The sequence below is a fragment of the Catharus ustulatus genome, chromosome 7, assembly GCF_009819885.2.
Source record: "Catharus ustulatus isolate bCatUst1 chromosome 7, bCatUst1.pri.v2, whole genome shotgun sequence".
In the NCBI taxonomy this organism is placed as follows: Eukaryota; Metazoa; Chordata; class Aves; order Passeriformes; family Turdidae; genus Catharus; species Catharus ustulatus.
Window position 1 is genome coordinate 19,372,508 of NC_046227.1, and position 22,300 is coordinate 19,394,807.

At 39.4% G+C, this 22,300-nt stretch overlaps 1 protein-coding gene across 1 annotated transcript in view; it reads right to left on the reverse strand.

Moving 5' to 3' along the window:
• The window catches only part of CERS6 (ceramide synthase 6), a 97,375-nt gene that overhangs the window by 57,245 nt on the left and 17,830 nt on the right, over positions 1 to 22,300 (reverse strand). Inside the window, exons 2-3 of the mRNA XM_033065038.2 lie at positions 4,890 to 4,995; positions 2,553 to 2,683 (exon numbers count right to left, since the gene is read on the reverse strand). Of these exons, the coding sequence (XP_032920929.1) occupies positions 2,553 to 2,683; positions 4,890 to 4,995 (237 nt within the window). The remainder of the gene's footprint in view (positions 1 to 2,552; positions 2,684 to 4,889; positions 4,996 to 22,300) is intronic.

Genomic DNA, 22,300 nt, shown 5'->3' on the forward strand with positions numbered 1-22,300 from the left:
GTCTCTATGGCTCCAATAATCAAACTATTTCTTCTCTTTCAGATTGACAGACATAAGTCTATGGCATGAATCCTGGTTAAGGTTCCTGAAAAAGTAATTTATTTTCACTATCATGTTGTGACACAAACAGTATCTACAAACAGGAGATTTTATTACTTCCTTTTTCTTCATAAACCATCATCTGCCCATGGCCCAAATATCTGACAGACTGGTAGCAAAGAAATTATTCCACTTGGGAAAAAACCAACAAAATCAACAAAAAAACCCCTCCACAAACAAACAAACAAACAAAAAACCAAAAAAACCAAAACCAAAATCACAAAAATTACAAAACAAAACAAAGCAAAACAAACTCACAAAACAACAAAACAAAACAAAGCCCAAAAAACCCCAAGAACCTCCTTCCCTCTCAAGAAGCAATGTAGATTTTGGAGTTTCTCTGTGCTCTTTTTATGACCAGAATTGTAATTGCTTGAAAACAAGGGAAGGGTTAGAGAAAGTGAAAAATCTGTGGCAGTAAGAATCTAGTAATGAAGTTACTGGCATAGTGTGTGGGGCTGGATCTTTGGCATCATTCATCTCAGGCAAGTGTGTTTATCATTAAATTTCACTCTCAGCTTTTGTCACATTGAAGCTACACTACCTTAGATAGCACCCACGCTATTCATTTGCAAGAAAGATAAAGCAGTCAAAAATGGCCTACAGCCGTTCTGGCACGGCTCCTCTTCCCTTTCATCATGGAAAAGCCACTCTGGGCCCAAGGAATGCCTTGTCTAGCAGTAAATTGAATCGTCTCCATGTAAAAAGAGTTGGAGTTTTTCTTAAGCAGATCCACATTTGCTGTGGGTTCTTTCACTTTTCTTCCCAAGCCACAGTACACCAGTGCTGTTGCCAGCAAAACTGAAGCCTCCTCTGGAGGGACAACAGCAGCTCAGCAATATGAAGGTGGTGAAGGTGTAGGCAGAGATCACTGTCATTTTGTTTGCTCTGTTCTTGATTACATAAGGGGGCATTTAATTCTGTCGAAACTCTCCACTTGCACCTGAATTACTGGAGACTTGAGTGTTCCCCTTCCCATGACTGCTGTGGGAACACGTACTTTAGGTAGCTCAGAGCTTCAAAGCAGCTGCCACACACAGTCACAATATCTGAAAAGCCACCCCATTAACTCAAAAGCTATGAAAAGGCTACAGACCTCATACCAAAGGATTTATTCAATCAAAACTTTCTGAAGTACCCCGCTTAGTGCTCTGATAGACAGATTTAATTAAACAACACTAACACTTGTACTGAAGGGACAAAAGGGTAACCCTGGGTTCCCAGTGGTAGTCTATGTGCCAACAACTTTGTCCAAGATGTATGAGGTCAGCTAGTGGCACACAGTCCACCACTGGAAATGTTCCTAGGGCAAGGCACACACAATTGGTTGGATAACACCACATTCACACAGCACTCCATACATGTAGAAATGGACAGGCAGCTCCCACTGCACCTCTTGCAAACCATGAACAGACAGAACCTGAAGTATCCACCTATTATTTATGTATCTTTCTTCTTTTTGGACAACTTTTATCATTACTATTAAGTACACATATTGCAGAAATGCCAAATGCTCCATCTAAACAAAGCTGGCACTATATTCTGTCAGCACTTTACTACAGCTTGACTTCACCTTCCAGTCTGCATTCATAGCTGCTATTTGCATCCTATTTTGATAATGTATGCCACAAAGGAGCAAATTCAGCACTCATTACTATCCTATCCATGCCAGTATTTCATGGTATGCTTAAATTTTTCTACCTGTACGTTCACCCAAATGTGCTGGCACCAGTGCAAGAGAGCAAGGTCTTTCAGCTGAGTACAGAGGAAGTAAAATATGCCACCCAAATATGCTAAGGCTAATACAGCAATATTTTTTCCCAAGACTCCACAGTCAAGTTAACAACTACAACCCTTGCAGAAAAAAAAGGTTGTTCCTCATGATCTCAAAAATTAGTAACTGTAAGGCCAGCAGCTGATGGCAACAAAATGACCAGGTCTATCCATAATCTCATCATGCCTTGATTTATTAAACATTAAGGAAGAAAGATTTCAGCTGTAAATACCAAAGAAAGATTTAAGTATTCTGACACTTAAGCTCTTCCGTTTAATAAAGGGCAATCATCTTTACACAATTTATCTCTTCTCTTCTTTTCATTTAACTACCCAACTGCCTTTCATCTTTACTCCTTCATCTCAGATCTCCATCAGATTGCATGGCTAAAGGTAGGGCTAGAAGAACAGCACACTAACACCAGGTGATTTGTTCTAAAGGATCAGGCTGGTGCCCTGATAGTATACAATCCCAACAATACGATTTCTGAAAGCTTTTCACCACTGAAAATACCGAAAATGATTCCTTCAGGAGGTGGAAGATAATTTTTCTCATTAGTTTAATTCCACTGTTTTGTATAATTTTCAAATTGTCTACCAAAGTACCTGTGAAAAACAAAGGTAAAAACTCATGAGAACACAGGCTCAACAAGACTCAAGAAGAGAATATGCATCCTTACATGCTCTCACAGAACTTCCTAAGGGTGCTGGGTTTTTCCTGGTTGCGTCTTTGTCGAAACCAACGTTGAATGCTGCGTACATCCCAGTCCAGCTGCTTGGAGAGGCCTTCCAGCCTCTTCTCATCTGGATGCTACAAAACAGAGAAGCAAAAAATTTATTTTCTTGCACAACTGCATTAACGCTAAATTCAGAACCACTGTAATTGACTCTGGCCTTCTTACCAAGGCTGTCTGTCAGACACATGGAAATATGTCCACAGAAATCTCTACTGGCAGATTCCCATTAGAGTACATTTTAAATGACAATTATTTGTCTAGAAGGACAGATGCTGTAATATGACATGGAGGTCCATTACTAATAAAAACTTTGAAGTTTCACTTTCACTTGGTAGTGAAGCTTAGCAGCCATAAAATGCCACGCATTTCTGGAGCAGTGGCTCTTACACCCCACTGCCTGCCACACACTAACACCTGTTCCACTCTCCTACATTGTCCTATTGACTGTTGCACTAAGGAAGATGGTTTGACTGACACAGAAAGAAGAAAAATCCCATGTTTGTGCATGATTTTGTTAAAAAACAAGGTTGTTAAACAAAGTGACAACTTCAAAAGGAAAACCACCTTGACAACAGGGAGAGTGAATTGTTTTCTGTAAAACTAAATACACACAGATATTGTCCAAAGCAGAAAATGTAGAAGTCTCAAACCATTAGGGTAGCTGCAAACCATTACAGAGGTAAGGCAACAGAAAATCAGTCCTTAATTTGAAGAGCAGTACAGGATGAATCTCCAATCATACACCAATTCTGCATGCCCAGTAAAGCACATGTACTACTTATATATTTCTTCTGATCACGGGTTTTTTTTAAATAAACAGAAAAATGGACAATCTTGTTTCTGGAACTTTAGCTTTATTTCTGCAAGCCAGTTCCATATATTGAATGAAGTACAAGAGCTCTTACAACAAAGAGCTTAAAGTTTTTAATTGTTGCAAGATATAAACCAGCAAAACTTCTGTTAGGCTGAAGTTTTGTTTATCAGCCTCCAAGAAAACACAGAGAAGAGAGGGAAATAAAAGGGTGAGACAAGAGAAGGCTGAAGTATTTGCCATCCATCTCAATAAAGTTTTTCAGTTAACCAAAGTATCTACTAGTTTTTCAGTGGAAGGTTAAGAAAAGCAATTTCTGTAACCTTAGAAAAATGAAATGTTTGATGTAGCTCTTGAGAGTTTGACTAGAGAGAACTGCTGTATAGGATTCAAAAAAGGCAGGTAGTTAGATTGGACAGTTTCTCTGAGAGCAGCTACCAGATTGTTGAAGGAAAGCAGATACTTTCATTTGGAGCTCTTCACACTCACAGGTATTTCTGGCCTTGTGTCAGACTACCAGATTCTACGAGGAAATATTCAAACAAACAAACACACAAACAACCCCACAACAAAAAAAACCTAACCATTCTTTCTTCAACTGCATCTGTGTGAGAGTATATCCTGCAGCTTTCAGAAACAAGGCACATGCAATTCCCTCCTTGAAAAGAGGACAAAAGTCACAGCAAGTGCCATGGGGATCTCTGGATAGCATAGGACACACAAGGAAGACAGATCCACAGCATACTTCAGTGTCTGTGACACTGAACCAAATTTTCCCCTATATGACTTTAATACTCTGGTCTACACTGGCGTCCAGCTGCAGTCTGGAGCCAAGGTGGGATTGGAAAGCTTCTGCAAAAAAATTTGGGATGCGTGAAAAGCATGGACAGAACAACAAACAGGTTGAGATGTCATATCGTGAAAGATGTAGAGACACGTAAGTTGTGGGGGAAAATCTTGTACCAAAAAAAGTATGCAAGCTGTAAATAAAACATTATTCAGTTATTTTCTCCCACTTTTCTATGTTTTCTCCCATAGCTGGGACACCAGCAAGAAAGGCCTTTTCCTAGAAGGACTAGCTTTGAAGTTTCATGGAAAACTCAGTATCAATATTACCAACTTAAAATGAGCCCTTTTTTTTTCTAAAAAACCCAACCATTTTGCAAAAATTGATACAAAATAGACAAGAAGGAAAAACAGATAAGAAACAAAAAAACCCTATGTGGCCATATGGCATCCACAAAGTGTTTCTGTGACATTTTTTTTTTAAATTGAAAGTTTACAGGAGACATGACAAAGGGATCCACAACTGTTCAAGCTGGTATATTAATGACATCCCCAATATTTGAATTTGCTTTGAGGTGTAAAAATGCAGCACTGCATTTATCTGTCAGCTTTGCATTGTTCACACATAGTTTACAGTGCCACATCCCACTTCATAAGGTAAGTATTTTAGTTAGACACACTACCTTTGTAATAGCTGTGAAAACCTTTTCCAGGATAGCATTAGGTTGAGCTTTCTGTGGTCCATTGGCTTGGACTTTAAGGCCTAAGGCACATGGTTTAGCAATGAACCTGAAAGAAGCAGAAACATGAGAGAAGAAAACAGGTGAAATCCTTCAGTTATTTACTTCATTACTGTTATCAATAAATGGTATGTGGTAATGAGCAAACATTATAACACTGCCAACAAAAATAGTATTTCATTTTACAGCTCAAAAGCAAGCTCCATATAGGCAATTACATCACAAAATAAGGAACATCACTTTGAAGGATGAAAGGAACCCTGTGGAATACATGAAACAGGATTTTCTTTCATGTTGTGAAGAAAGAGATTAGAACAAAAGCATAAGAGGAATGCCTCCTAAAGAAGCAGTAGCTAAAGAAAAGAGCAGGGCAGCTTGTAGAGATGAGGAGCATATGATATTATCCTCTAAAAACAGCCTTTTTAAAAATCAGTTTCAAAAGCAGTTACTGTCTCAGGACTCCTTTGGCACAATGGAATTTCAGAATCCTGAAAGGCACAAGCACTTAAGCTGCACAGTCAATACCATTTTCTAAAAGCATAAAATTTACATGTTAGAGAGATACAAGCGATACTCTTCTGCTAAACTATGAGGCTGTCCAAAATCCTAACATCAATCTGTAAGTTCTCTGAGACATTTTAGAGTTGAATTGCATAGTCTATATTACATACACTCAAAGACACCACTCTCCTCACAAAAACTTAAATTATTTGTAACTATGAGTTTAAACCTGGAATGCCCATGAAAGCTAAAAACTCTGTATAGAGATCACATTCATAGTTGAACACTATTAACTTCTGCCATCATCATGATTTCACTTAAAAGGCTTCTGTTTCCCAAAACTTCATCTGCCAACAAGGACCAAAACAACACTTGGTGCAAGTAGCTCCACATTTATCCAGCTGTTATAAAAAGTTATAAAAAATCCTGGAATTCCTACCCATACCCAAGCTGCATTCTGAGCACTGTTATGAGCTACAACTGCTGTTTCTGCCATATTTAAAACAGCACAGCTGATTAAAGGGAAATGTTATAGTGGTTACAGCAATAGCATTTGGTAAAGAACGATGAGTGATGCCAGACCACCCTGTTTTCCTGTAGAAAAATTCTTGATACATTGGCACTATTTCCATATGAAAGGCAATTCTAAAGCCTTTATAGAAAAAATGTTGGTGACTGACAGAGTTGTAAGACAAATATTCAAAAACATATGCAATGTATCAGTGATCTTACTATTTGTTCCTAGCGTGTTACAGAAGAAAAAAACCCTTGATGGTCCATAACATCAACCAAATTAAAGGCATTGCATCAGGTATAAATTCCCTGCCTTAGAGTTAAGAGCTTTGATGAATCCAGTTTCACTACTAAACTCAAGAAGGAAATCTAGTCTTCCGCTCATGAAAGAGAAGTATGTCAGTTCTGCACATGTTAGATGTAAATACAGTTTAATCAAGCCACATGGAAACTTGTATGTTAGTTAAGGTATAAGCTGACAAAAGAAGTGAGAATCATGTTAAGTTCAATACAGACATAACCAAACCAGTGCTGGTCATTGCTGCTAGCTGGTAACCAAAAAGACAGCTGAAGAAGCTAATGGAATTTGATTTCAGAAGTTTACTGTATTAAGGAATTCTAAAACACTTCACCCCGTAACAACAGGGCTCACATATTAGCATCTATGTCCCTGTTTTGTATCAAAAAGCCAAAAAACAGCCAGAAATTCAAGTCTTCATTACTAAAGACAGTTTAAAGACAACAATAACAATTTCCTGAAGAGTAAGCCATAGGGCCAGACAAGAGTCAATCCTTAAAGAGACAATAAAGTCAATGTCAATCAGTGTTAAGCTAATTTTACGAAGTCATAAAAGGAAACATTTAAAAGTAGAGGGGCAGGAGAAGGTTGTAGGCAGAGCAAAAGCAAATAAAAGAAATAGAAGACAACTGCAGCAGCTTCATGCACTCACAGAAGAATCAAAGCTCAGCCTCTATCATCAACAGCAAGATCAAGAAACAGTCATTAAATAAACACAAAAATCACAATAAAAATTTTTTCAGATGGATTTTCTGTGCACTTGTTAAGTCAGTCTCCTCTGAAATAAGGCATGATTTGGGATTTTTTTTGTTTATTTGGAAGGTATTGGGAGGGTTTTTGTTTGGTTGTGTGTGGGGGTTTGTTTGTTTGCTTCGGGTTTCTGCTGTTGTTTTGTTTATTGTTCTTTTAATAAAATATGTCTATCAACTTCTGTTTTGCTTTCTCCTTCTCCTGAGTGAAGGAATGTGATAGCCATGATATAACTCCAATAGAAAGGTAGTTCCCTAAACCTGCTAATTTAAAAGAAAAAAAAAAAAGCAGATAAAAAGTCCCAGCTAGAAAAAAATTCAACAAGAAGTAATTCAAACAAGTTTCACACTGAGTTGATCTTCCTTTAAATCTAAGCAAACCAGTTGAATGAAATTCTTAAAATGACATGTCATGTTAATGAATACCCTAGGTAAATCCAGGCACCGACCCAGTGGGGGTTTTTTAACCTTAAAATTGTAATATTGATGTTATACCCATTACCTAAAACAAAACAAATTTCCTAAACACAAACATGAGCTTTTCTGCCTTTATTGCTTATGTTTTTCACATGCATGGGAGGAATGGGCACGTGACTCAGATCTTGTCGACAGTACACAGCTGCAAGACACGGGATTATCTTGGCCAGCTATGTCAGTGATGAAGGGACAGGGAAAGCAACAAAATACTCACAAAGGTCCTACTAGGACTCTCAAGAGAAAACAACGGAAACATTTTATACACCTGCAATACTGAGCAGGTTTGACTGCTAATTCAAGTATGCATGAGCCAAACTTTGTCCATGTGATTACTTTTGGTGGAACTTGTAAAATGTGAGATTTTTTTGGTTTTTATACATAAACTTAACCAAATCAAGGTATACTTTAGAGTAGAAAAATTTTTTTCAAGGCTACAACAGTAGAGTTCAATGTAGTTTAAAGCAGAGTTCATTTAATAGGGTCCCAAATTTCACAGGTATCATAAAAAGCATCATTAACATGATACTCTTCTGTAATAATTTACATTGATGCATAAGTAAAAAACCACAATTAATGTTTGATACATGTACAGAATATGAGTGTTTTGCCAAATACTGCAATTCTTAAAAGCACTGTTCATTTTTTCCATTTCTGCTAACACTGTGGTACTCAATTCTCTAAACAGTCTTAGTGAAACCCATGAGACTATTTACTGCATAAGGTACTGCAATTAAGAAGTAACAATTGTGAAAGAGTAAGGGGAATGGAATTAAGTATATTGCCAGCTTTTCTCTTTAAAACATGGAAATCTGAAAAACACCACACTAGTATCTTTTTCAATGGATTTCAGTACAGCTGAGTTGAAAATTGGTATTCATTTATGCAGAAGTTCAAGGACAAACACATTTTGCTGAGCATAGCCCAATCTATTCTGGATCTAGAAAGGAAAGACTAACATAAACAAGTGAATTAAAATCAGAAATCACCTTTTTAAAAGCAGGTTCCTCATTCACAGTTGGAGGCCACATTTACAGCCCAAGCCAAGAAGACCCCAGTGAGGCAGTCCATGTGAGGTGCCACTGCAGGGCAGTGAGTGGAAAGCAGGGAGCCTCTGCAGCCCCACTGACAGCCCAGCATGCCCGGGGGCACCTCTAGGTGCCCTGACCCCCCAAGGCAGGCGCTGCTCCGTGCTCTCCATCCTCTCCTTCTCAACTCACGTACAACAGCAAGGCCTCCTACCCCAGCCAAACCTTACAGGATCAGCTTTTCTCTAGAAATGGGTCAAAATGATGCTCCACCTTTGCCAGGGTATAAAAAGAAACACCATTTTCACCACAAATGTGTCAATTTAATTAAGTACCATTATGGGTTTCCCCAAGAATGCGCAATTACTTCATGAGAGAGACAACGATCCCACCTGACCACCAATGCTGGGGGGAAAACCAAACCCCAAACATGCCAGAATTAATTCGAAATGTTACCCCTTGCAATCCTTGGAGGATGAAGTGCATTTGCAATTGCAAAGTTTGTGTTGAATGAGAATTTTTAAGTATCACATGAAGGATGAGAACAAAAGTAAAATTATCTTTTTATTTTCCTTGCTATAAATCCAACAGCCCTACTTGCAACATGTAATCTTTGCCCTGAATCTGGCCAGACACAGATACAGAACTCTTTAGTCATCTGGGGCACTGGGAACGTGCCTGTAGGGCCCTTTGGTAGGACATGAATGTAGTGTTTTCACACTAGCAGGTCATCTGCCATTTCCAAGCTGACCAGAGTACCTGCCCTGTAGCAAATTCATGTCTGACAGCTTCTCAGCAGGTCTGAAGATATTTAAACCACCATAGCACTCACAGCAGGTAAATAGGGATTACAGGTTCAGGATTTTTTAGAAGAATTAACAAGAATTATGCAAGAATTAATAAGGCTTTCTAAAGAAGGCTAAAAAAACCAGAAAAGCCAACCAACCAAACAAAAATTAAGCTAACAGGATAATGAATATTAGATTCATGTAACTCCCACTCTTTTTAATGTATGGAAAGAAAATGATGGCTTCTTCTAAACCATCAATTTAAGAAACACTAGTCTTAAAATAACCGACAGTGTAAGGTAACGTTATCCAATTATTTTTGCAAAAGGATAAGATTACCCATTCAACAGAACCAGAATCAAAACAAGGGTGGTTGATACACAGGAAAGAAAAACGGTGTTTCATACTTCTCCACCTAAAACTGGCATATCTGAAATAAGTGACCATCAGAGGGAAGGATCTGGAAGTGTCCTACCAGGTCCCAAACCCAGCAATAACTGGCAAAGTAAGTTTAGATATATTTTTTTTTTCATTTAGGTACATTTAATCCCACAAATTAGTGACACTTTTTTTTTTTCTTTCAGTATTTTAAGCACAGAAAATTTCTTCCCTCATTTGAGCAACTTTATCTTGTGGCCAACTTCAATACAGAAGCCCACTCAGAAATTTTCATTAGTGCAAGTGAGAAAAGCTAAGCCAGAGTATATTTCACACTTCCCTAAAAAAATCTTGGTTAATCACAGCTTAAATCAGTCCCTTTGTCATTCATTTTTATCAAAAGTAGGTCACATTATGGACCAACAGACACGACTAATGGCCTGTTATTACATACCATCCATCCCCTAATTGACAATCTATTTGCTGAGAAGATACCTCAGCATAGCACAAAGGATCTGCACAAAATCACCCTGGAGACTGCTCCTACATGACCTTTGCTAACAGACAAAAAATACCATGAAGCAAACAGGCAGGACCTTGGCTATGAAGTTCCCATGTGCCTTGGGAATATCCAGGGTATTTTTAGCCTTTCATGGCCACAAAAACATTTGAGTTAATTACTTGTCCATGCACAATGACAGTTGAATCTCCTCTTCCTGTGCTGAGGATGCATATATGCAGAGTAATTAGAAAAAACTGTGGTGAATGTTAAGGTGCAGCACATCTCTGAGTCATCCCAAGTACACCTAGAGGATCTCCAGAGGTCCCTTCCCACCACAACCACTCTGTGATCACAAACTCCAGTTAAGTGGTAGGCTCTGATTACATTACATACAGACAGTACCTCTGTGAAACAGGTAAAAACTCTCAATACACTGGCATAGTTCAAGTGGTGCTTGCATAAAAGGCTGCTTATGTTGCTAACACCAGCCCAGCTGTGAGCTCCAAAAAACCTCAAAAAACAAACAAGCAAACTATTCCTTGCCAATCAAATATGTCCATAAAATCTCATAGTTTCTTATCAGTATACTTACAAATATCAGGGAAGGCAGTTAAATCGGCAAAAATTCCTCTCTGTGCTAAAGATGTACACAAATCTGTTTTGAGCAGTCTGGGTCCTTTTTTAAAGAGTGATGCAGAGCAAATTTTCCCAGCTCATCTACTTTATGGTCACTAAACACAGATTACTCCAGGGATTTATGATTAAAATTGTCTAACTTGCTGGACATTACTTGCTGGTTTTAAAAAGAGACAATCTAAATTTGCTCTAAGGATGAGTAAAAGCAGAAGAGGTTTGTTTCTGAGCAGATGCTCAACCAATTTACTGCCACAAAAACAATTACTGAATTTGTTCTGTTATTTTGGTATAGCTAACCTACTTAACTCAGAAGTTACTTGTATACGCAATAATTAAAACAAATCAAACAAAACCTCCCACAAACCTGAAAAATCTTAATAGTCCTAGAACAAATTTAGTACATAAACAGGGCTGGCACTTCAGTATACCTCTCCCAGCAGTGTTTTTGGCTTTATGTTTCACAATAGCTTACGTTACAGAAGAGCCACTAGTATGCAATGTCTGAAGAACAGGCAGGGGTAATAATGGAGGAAATCTCATCCAAAACGTATGTACACAGGAAAGTTAACTTCACTGATATGTTTTGGATATGCTGAGAAATAGGTCAGAACTCCCCCAATGAAATCTTTTCAAAAGGAAAGAACCTGCCAAGCACACAGCTCTGTATGTCAGTAAGAGCCTTTTCCCAGAGTATCCCAAGCAGCCTCTCAGAGGGTAGTGTGAAGGACAGCACAGAGCCAACCCTTCCAGGGGGACCTATTCCAAACCCTGCTGAAATCTCTTCAGAAAAGCACACATATGCACCTGCCTTTCATCTGAGATGTTCAATGCTTTTCCTGCTCTCTTCTCATAGAGATGCATTAGCTGTTATTCCCGCACCAGCATCATCATCCTATGCCTCCCATTAAATTATAAAAACTAAATGCTATATGGTGCAATCGACATGTGTTTCCAAAAAACAAAAGCTAAGGTAAAAAGTAGCTGTGTAAAAAAACGGATCTGGTATCTGCATTTCAGCTTTCAGACTTACTGGTTAGTGTAGAGTAAAACCACATAATTTTAAATAAATTAAACAAATTATCCTTATCACTCAACAGCAGTATTAGGAAATGCTTCATCCTAACAGAGTTATTCTTAAGAAACACAACTGATATGACTGACCCATACCTTTCTTTCAATCACTGTAAAACTGTTTCATCTTTGCAGTGGATTTCTCACATTAATATTGTCCTGAACATACACATCTAAAAGACACATTTCCTCACAGTGCAAAGTTAAAAATACTCCCATTTTCTGGGGATTTTGATCCAATAACAAAAACCATGACCAGTAACATTGAGTAACATTTGGCTTGAGCTACCTTTGCATATCTGCTAGCTTCCATCACAACCTGCACACCAGACCCCACTGATCACTGACCCAATTCCAGACCCTGATCCCACACTCTGCTAAACCTTTGTGCCTCACAGTGTTGGAAAATCTATTTAATCCTTTCTCTGGGTTAGTTCATAATGGGACTGACTCATGCAGGGGGTGTTTGGCCACCAATATGGGACCACCCCAGCCGAGTCTCTGCCAGCAGTGCTCCAGTTGTTTTTCCATTCAATATGTTACTATAAAAATGGGAAACAAATTAGGCCAGCGTCTTACAAACAAAAGTATTCCTATTTCCAAATATGGAAGCATTTTTTTTTAAATATACGTATGCATAAAGTTAAAAGCATTTCAGTTTCTCATTAAACGGTAAGACTGAAGTCAGGGGGAACTACATGCTCCAGAATAGCAACAAGAACTGCACAAATGTAGACAAAGGTCATAAATAAATATTTTTGCAGCCAGCTGTCTAATGCTTTCTTTCTTTGTAATCTCTAAAAATAAAGTTTAGTCACTCTGTAACTTTCCAAGCATAGATCAGGGAGAAGGAGAAGGAATGGAAGGGGAGATGGACTCCAGTCCCCACATCTCTCTGGTGCCTTCTCCCAGCTGCCCTCCACCAGCATCACCAAGGCTGTAGAAGGTATGGACAATACAATTCTGAATTTATCACTCTCACCCTTTTTGCACTAAAATCAGAACACAGGAGTCAGGGTAAATGGTAAAATTCAGTCTCCAAAACTGTAGCCCACTGCTAAAGGTCAGGGAAGACAAAAATGTTCTCCCAACTGCTAGAAAGATGTGGCTTAGGGACTTTTTAGACCAAAAAAGGCATCTTTGCACGTAGCAGTCCCCAGAGAGCTGACCCTTTCTCCCCAAGCTGCACTAGTAGCTCACTGAGCCTGTGAAAACTTTCCACAGTCTATGGCAGAGCTCTCCAGTGTAAATTCAGACTCCGTGAAAATAACCATCCCACTTCATTTTGAACTCACTGCTGGCCAGTTTTGGTTTTGCTTTTTTATTTCTTGCACTGGGTAAAAATGAACAATCAATCCCAAAGCATCCTTTGTCACTCCTGACACTATTGATTTTGCATCCCCCTCTGCCACCTTCTAAAATACAGAGCTGATATGCTGCTTCATTTCAGCAAGTGTGGGACAACCAAAGCAAAGAACCAACCATGAAACATCTATACATGAAAAGACACATGATCCAAATGGGATTTTATGCTGGACAGGGAAAAGGGCAGGAAGACAGCACAGAAATTAACTTTGAAATTTCAGTAGGTTATCCTAACACAATGACACTGTTCTATTCCTCCAGGCCCTGCAGCACTACTTTATCTTTTACTTTGGTAACATCTTTAACATGTGAGCAAAAAAAAAATTTTAGAACTGTGACCAAACCCCATGTCTAACAGCCAAGGCGTGCCATACACTGGCCTCTTGATAGGTACACACCCTTGTAGTGCAGTTCTCCTTCATCTACCAAGGCAGATTCCAAGATGCAAAATAAATTGCAGTTACCTCCCACTTGGGCAAGACCTGAAAGTTGCTAAGTGGCTTATAGCAACTGTTTAAAGCATAAGTCTCAGCAATCATTTTGATAAATAACATAGCTCTGCCCACTAGAAAGTCAATGCCACTCCTCCAGGTTCCCTCATGGTAGTTCTCAACCTAATCAGAACATGATAACTTGTCTCATCAATGTCCTATTAATTTCTAATGTATTTGCCTTACTCTATTTACTACCAGAAGGTCAAACAATGAAGGATGTTGTTGAAATCCCTAGCAATCACTAACAACAAGCAGTCTATCTGATGTCATTACTAAAGACCTTACCAAGTCTTAGAACAAAATCTGAAGAGTTCAGCAACACCTTCCTGGAAAACATTAACAGGTATCTGAAATATTGGGAAATTATACTGGTCACCAAGAACAGAAACTTAATAAGTTCTATCAGGTTGGAAAACATATTCTGAAAGCAGAGAAGATAAATAATGCTTTCTATTCAATGGAACATTAAAAAAATAATTTAAGTTCCTAAAATATTTCCGTGCTTGAGGGACACATAGATCCTACTTCCTGCCCTGCTCCATGGGTTGTGCAACCAGGTCCTGAGCAAGAGTAGGTGCTACAAGAAAAGCAAAGCCCAAACCTCTGTCTGTTTGCTCCAAGTGTGCATTTGTGTTTGAGCAAATGACCCAGCCTGCCTGCATGACTTGAAGGCATGCTTTGCCCCTGAACATTGTCATCACACTACCTGGGAGTGGCACAAAAGGTCCTGAAACAAAAGCACACACAACAAAGGATTTCAATATTTGTAAGCTTTCTCTTTGTCCTTGCGTGAGTTCAGCTTCTGTACTGCTGGTGGGTTGTCATGGCATGTGACAGAGAGAATTTCAATATGTGCCTCAATCTTACGGGCAAACCACTACCTCTGGTGCTAATCCTATTTCTCCCCACCTCACGAGGTCGGACATGTTTCAGGAACTGTCCTGCTCTGACTAGAGTGCTCACACTAAATCTTTATTCTGTTCCCCTTGAAGAGTGAATAGGTCATGGATACCTCCCTGCAGGATGGTTGTACTTCTGTAAGTACTTGAAACAGGGATGGTTGTTTGACTTAGAGGTTAAGCTTTGATTTCAAGAGCTAGGTCACAAAATCCTCAAATCTTTTGCAGGAACTTCAAGAGGAACCAATTTTCATTCTGGCTGGCAGGTATTATTCACAAAAAATGATCACAATAATATTCATTTACTGTATTTTCTGTATGTATATGAACACAAATACATATGTACACCGAAACAAGCATACATATATAAAACATATGTAATGGCATATATTTTTATGTATTTGTGTATGCAAACATTTAATATATATTTGTGCGCATACAATCAAACTTCAGCATAGTGTCTGACTACTAAAATACAAGAATTAGAGCCTTATTTCTTTCCAGACACTTTACACAAACTCAGAACAAAACCCAGTTCCTATCTGGTACAAAAATCTAGTTCCTTAGTTTATTTCTAATTAGCTACCAATACAAAAAGGTAAGAGATACATGTAGGTATTCAGGAAACCTATTCCTAAAGAAGCATACAGCCAAACAACACAAATAATTATTTACCCTGTTTTATCCTTAAATTGGTATTACTTATGAAAATAAGGACTGTTCAGAATTTGCAGGCAGAATGAGGCAGGTTGGTTCAACCCATTCCTGCCTGCCCAGGTACTGCACCACAAGCACAGGCAGCCGCCTGAGGTGCTTGGGCTTCTCTCCCTCACTTGTCTCCTTCTGCCACTTTTACTGCAGCCACAGAAGAAGCAGATTTGGGCTTCAAGAAGCTGAAGACAATCACTGCACTCTATTCCAGAGAAGCATGAGAGTTTTCAGCTGGATCAGTAATCTGATCCAATTCACTCTATCAACACAGCATCACTAAATTGAGAAACTGGCAAACTTGAAGAATTCAAGCCAAGCTATCACAGGACCATATTCAGATTCTGCTTTGGAAATCTCATTTTGTATTTCTCACAAAGCAATCTCTTTTGAAAAAAAAATTATTTAAAAAACATATTAGGATACCTAAAATTCAAAAGATTTATTATATATTTTTTCCAAAAGAAGTGCTTCAGCAAAATATTTGTTAAAATGCCTATACAAGTGCTCACACCTGAAATCTCAAAATCCAGCTCAGATGGACCCCTTTTGAGAAGTAGTTTCCACCTACATTGTATGATCATTAAATACCATATGGACTGATCAAAGCATTCAACAAAGACAAAAGGGAACTAGGCCTCACTAGCTTCCAAGTCTTCCTGTACATTTTAACCTTTCTATTCTATTACTGAATATTCTTAAAGCTTTCTTGTTTGATTGCCAGCTCAGCAGGACACTCAGAAAGGCAGGGAAGCAATCTGGAAGGCAGCTGCAGCTCTGTATGCAGAAGCGCAGAACACCCAGCCCTCCAAATGAGTTTACTGAGCCTCTGACCCTACCTTGGGGAGTTGGGGAAGCTACTGCCCATCAGTGCCAGAAATACTACACTGCAGTGCTTGAAATGCAGAGCCTTATGTTTTCTGCCATCTGCACTAAGGCTGTCCCGAAGCAAAACCTGCCATCACAGGCAAACAATGAGTCTTGCACACAAAAAGCTCAAAACACAGCTGACAGGCATCTCATTGTACTCCTAATGCATGATAAACAATTAGTGATTGGACAAAACAGTGCAAGAACAAATCCTATTAACAAATAATAGGATTTGTTAGCAGATCACCCAAACGACACTTTGGAAACAACTCTCCGGGCTGCTGCAGCCAGAAACCTCAGCCAGGGAAGGGAGCCATGCTGCAGGATGCACTGGTGAGCTGCGTGCACAGCTACCAGTCATCTGGAGGAGCTCACTGTGCAACAACAATGCTGGTCCACTGGTTTTGACAGCACTTGAACATGCTGCAGCACGAGTCAAGTGAAAGAAAATAAGTAATCTCATATCTTGGGTATTTCTGAATGATTTACACTTAGGATCCATAAGCAAGTGTATTTTCTACATCAAAACACACAAGAAAATGTTGTGATCATATTTTCTTTTTGCTCATTACAGGGATTTTTGTCAGCAACTTAGCACACTACAATTTCAAATTACACCTGACTAGAGGGTACTTGACTAAAATATGGTTCCCTAACAGTATGGTAATATAAATGTCCACCTCTACCAACAGAAGTTGAAGAAAAAAAAAAAAAACATGGGCAGGTGGGTACTTGAGGAAACCTGACTTGACACTGTAACGTTGCCCCCAGTGGTTGCTATTAGATGCCACAACTAAGTGATGCAAACATAGTGACAGAAAAGGTGGCTTTTTACCATTAAGAGTTTGAAAGAAAGAAGAAGGTGCCTCACACTGAAAACTAGACAGAGCATCTATCTGCCCTGGTAAGATAATAGTTACTCAAAACCTTCAAGTGGCAAGTATTCATTAGTCTTTGTATTCCTGTTTAGGGTGCCATAACCCTTTTCATCTCCTCTGGATCATTAGAACTGTCTTGCTTATTTATACATTTTTAAACACACCACAGTACATACTGCCTGAGATGAAAACCAAAACTGGGAACCCATATAAGTTATATCATTATAGAAGATTTTCACACAATTGTAAATCATCAGTTATATCTTTTTAATGGCAAGAAACATAATTTCTAAGGTTAGTAATTGAATAAATTTTTTAAGAGTATAACTAAAAAGGAAAAAAATTACCCTTACAACAATCTCTGATGGCAATGTCTGGGTGCAGTTTGAGCAAAGCAGCAGTGTACATCCTTGTGAAGGCACAGACGAAGCTTGCCCAAACACCAAAACCCTCCCAGCAGAACATAAGACACAAACACACTGCCTTGTTGGGGATCAGCTCTCCCACAGATCTTCAGAGCTCTTCCCACTGCTTTGGGTACTGCAGTAAGCTGAGCATTCTGGTGTGCATGGACAATCATGAGGCAGTTCAGCCAAAAAAAGCACAAAGCCTATCCAGAATGTTATCTAGTTTGTTCATCTGACAAGTCAAATGGAAGCGACAGCCAGTCTCTCACCCAGCTGGGTTAGAGATTAGCCATGTGTAATATTGCTGCACTTGAACTGTGGAGTGCTGTACACTTGGCAAGAAGACAAAAAAAGGAGGAGATGGAATAGCGAGGAGAAATACCCAGGCAAGAGTTACTGCAGGACTCATTTTGAAGCCTTGTCCATGACAGTCTATTTGCATAGGCAAATGCAGATGTTAGAAACTTATAGCCCCCCATATGAACTTGGCCAGCGTGCTGCCAAGACCCTCACACTCCCCTGTTGCACACACTCCCAAACACTCAGCATGCACATCAGTTATGTATCTGCACAGTGCCTGAACTGTAGCAAAGAATCACAAAGTCTGTCTTCCCGTGAGAACAAATTAGAAATTACATCTACATCCTAGATACATGACCAAGTACCTCAGCCCAAGACCATAGCTCAGAGCAGGACTGGGAATGTCAGGCCAGCAGACATGATGCCAAAGAAGGATACTCAGAGCAGCTCCTGTGAGTTTGCACCTCCTTTCAGCTCCTGGGGCTGACAGTCACTTTCCTGACATGCATGTCAGTCATCATCCCCGAGAGAAATGTTACTGACACAGCCTGGCTCCCAAAAAGCACGGCTGCTGACTCCACCAGCTACTGCCAGGCATACAAAGAAAAGTCTTCAGAATACCCTGGACTATGGCACAATCCCAAATTTTCCTTTAGAATAGGAAACAGTGATGAAATTACTTCATTGCAAGATCAGCTTCTACATACAGGGATATCCTTCCAGCTTCAGAGAGAAGCACTTGCAAACCAAAGAGGAGAGGAAGAAGGAGGGCTGATGAATGCTGTTTCACCAAGGCCACAGTAGCATGTATCCATTTCCAAGCCTAATGCAGGGCAATATTGTTGACTGACACAGAGGCTGGCTAAGGGAGGAGTTCCATGAAGCCTACAGAACCTCCCCAGGTCCAAGCACCACCTCTGCCTTGCTCTCTCCCCATCATTGTGGTCCCCTCCTTGCCAGCTGCAAGAGAGCTGCAAACCCTTGCCCTTTTCAAGAGCATCTCCAGCTGGCACAAACCAACACTGGAGCCACAGCCAGTGCCATAAGGCAGCAGAGAGCACAAGCAAACAGCAAGAAACTGCAAAGCAGCATAAAGCCATATTGCAGGGCCATTGCCTACAGCACAATGAAAGAGAGCACCCGGGCAGAGAGATAGAAAGCCAGGCTGTAACCAACAAAGATGGGTTTTTGCAATCTCCTGTTACTGTTTCAGCTGTATCTCACAGCAGCCTCAGGAACAGAAGTTTCCTGGTTTTCAGTTGTTTATGGTTTTCCTGTAGCAGATGCAAGCAGCTCAAGAACCAAACCAGTTATTAAGAAATGCAGAACAGGTAAAAAATCCATTGTTGGTCAACACAGAGCCATGTGTTCAGTTAACCAAGCACTCTAGAAGGAATCTGTGACCAAAAGGAAGAAAAATATTATACATAAACATATTCAGCAACTGAATATCCCCCTTCAAATGTCTGTCATAATATTTATTCAGAGCATCTGGAGGATCAAAGCTCTGGTCAAAGCCTGTCATGAATCCCCATGCTGCTGCAGAATTTAGTACTAATCCCTGGTGCTTCACTGCTAAATAAGGAATGAAAAATAAACAAACAAGCAAACCAAGCAAAGGTCAAATGATATAAATAGATACAAGAAGGCCAAATTATTAGTTTAGAGATGCTATAAAAAACTTTAAAACAAAAGTCTTTCAGCCTCCTTTAGCTTTGTGTGCAAAGCAGTACCACATAACTCCTATGCAAAGTAAAGAGTGAGTGTATTTCCCATATGTAGTAATACTACAGGCAGGACAAAAAGCCAAGCATGTAATGTCATGCAGGAGAAGATCAAGCAGCAGGGCAGAAAGCAGCAAACCCCACAGCAATCCACCAAAAGTAGGTGCCTCCCCTTACTTTCTCACCACACATGCATATTTCATGATACTATATACAATGATGACAAAATTTTACGTTTTAACAAACCAAACTGGAACATTCAAAATCAATGCAGCTGTTTGCACAGGGGAAAAAGAAAAGCTCTTCTAAAGCAGCAGATTTATAATTGAGTCTGTCTGCACAGCCATGCAGATAGAAAAACTAGGTCAAATCTTTTGCTAGTCAACCTTACTGCCACTCCGCCCCAGCCCTCTTCCCCTTTAGATTTCAGCAGTTATTGAACGAATCAATTAACAGACCTGTCATGCAGGTCTTGAGCTGCTTCTGCCTGGTTCATATCAGGGGGTTCATCTGTGCCACTACAGATGGAAGGGGGAAAAATTAAATCATTATAATCTTTCCTATTCACAAATCCTAATACTAGAGCACATGTACTCAATGCTACTAGGGTCCATTAGCAATCAAATAAATGATGCATGCCAGAAAATAGATGCAGAAGGAAAGGGGCATGAGACAGACAAATATAGGCTAGAAAGAGGCAAAAATAGAGGAATTGCTGTGCTTTCACTTTTGCTGTGCTTGCAGCAAAACCATAATAGCATCTGCTGCTTTTAATGACATCTTGCTAGTGTATTTTGTACAGCTTCATGGTGAACAGTTTTAGAAATCTCATAAATATCTCCATTTTGACACTAGAGTTCAAAGAGAAACTATAATACCAGGTTTATATCTACTCATCACCCTCTCTATGTTTAAACAATTTTTGTCTGGAAAAAAGGACTCACACATGGGAATTCATATATTCACACTCACAAAGGTATTAAGCAGGTTTTTAAATCTTCACAAATTGTAGGAACTGAGTCAGTCCAATTTCAGCTTACTCATTTTTATTAATTTCTGTCCTGTAGCAGAGACAGAAGGGACTCTATTTCATTACCATTTTTAAAAAAGCCATTCTGTATCAGACAAATACTAAAATAACTCCTGAACCCTATTTCTACCACATGCAATATGCTACCTGACAAGTTCTTGCAAGAACTTCAACTTCCTGACTTACTGCAGTGATGGCCAACCCAACTGGTTTGGCAAGCCACGTACCACAACCTCCATACCAATGCCACAGGGCCACAGGACACTGACTGACAGCTGAAGGCTGGGGTGCACCAGTCCCAACTCTTACTGGCAAGCACCTCCTCTAACCATGTGGTGACTGTAGCCTTGTGTGCTGCTGCTGTTGCTGCCTTCCATGCGAGCAGGATGGGACAGCAGCCAAGGGATTCCCCTTGTGGGAAAGCAAGTACTGCAGGCAGAGGGGAGGGTGTTGCTGTGACCCAGGAGTGCCTCACTCATTTGCTTTGATGAAAAAGAATGACCATTGTGGAACATGACACATGCAGATCTGGGTGGCAAAATTCACAACCAATCTTGAGTCATTTTAGTTCAAATCAATGGAAATTATAATTTCACTTTCCACACAGGTACTATGCAGAATTTCTATTGCGCTGCTAAAACCTTTTTCTCTCACCAGCAAACCCAGGACTATCACAGACCACCCAGAAAATCCCTTTGGAGCACAGTATACAGTAGCAGACTACACAGACTGCATCCTAAATTCTAAATCGTGCACAGGGAGCATTTGTCTTTGATGTTTTTTGGGTTTTTTTATCTTTACCATTCCTCCCTTTGGCTAAATTCCTTTGAAGCTAAGGCTATGCTACATGTAACTCGTCTAAACCAGCCCTGTGTAGCCTTTGAGTAGTATCTTATCTATAGCAGTTACAGCTGAACTTTCATTGTCTTGAATAATTTTTCACCCTTAATTCACCAAGCCATAAACAATTATTGCCTCAGTACCTTAGATAAACAATTATGGAAATCCTGAGGAAAACATTTGGGTTCTCTTTTTTGGGCTGACTGATTCATGTTTGTTTCATTAGGTTTTTTGACAGTGACACATTTAGAGGGAAGAAGCATTTTGGATCTGAACCCAGAAAGACATTAGCAATTTGAACCCTCTGTTGAATGTTACCGGATCAGAAGGTAAGCAAAGAAACTGCAGTGATGGAATTCTTGAGGTAGATACAAGGAGTTGACAAAGATAGAAAAAACAAGCATTTTTAAGAGAATTGACAAACTAAAAATGTTCTGGAATCACTACTTTGTCAGGTAGCAACATTTGGCACATTTACTCAGTTTTGAAGCCTTTACTTTAATGCTCAGTTTCTCCTTGAACTATGTTCATGCATGATGGTCTAAAGCAGATCTTCTAGAAAAATGCAAAGCTCATTTCGCATTAACCCTTTGAACAGTGGTAAGATAGTATGTCTATACTTACCTAAATTATACTTCCTTCATTTATCTTTCATTTTAAATACTGCCCCAGAATGAGAAACACTGAGATTCAAAAGGTGCTTTTTCACTATCCTATTCAATTGATAAATTCTAAAACAACTTGAGAAACTTCATTTGCATTAGTATGATTTGTTGTCCCACCAATCAATCAGAAACTGCTGCTTCTCTTTAACGATGTCTAGCACATCAACACTGTCAGCTAGGTTTGCTTCCTATATGATGCCAAGTTTATTTTTACTTCTAAAATACTGTCTGAAATT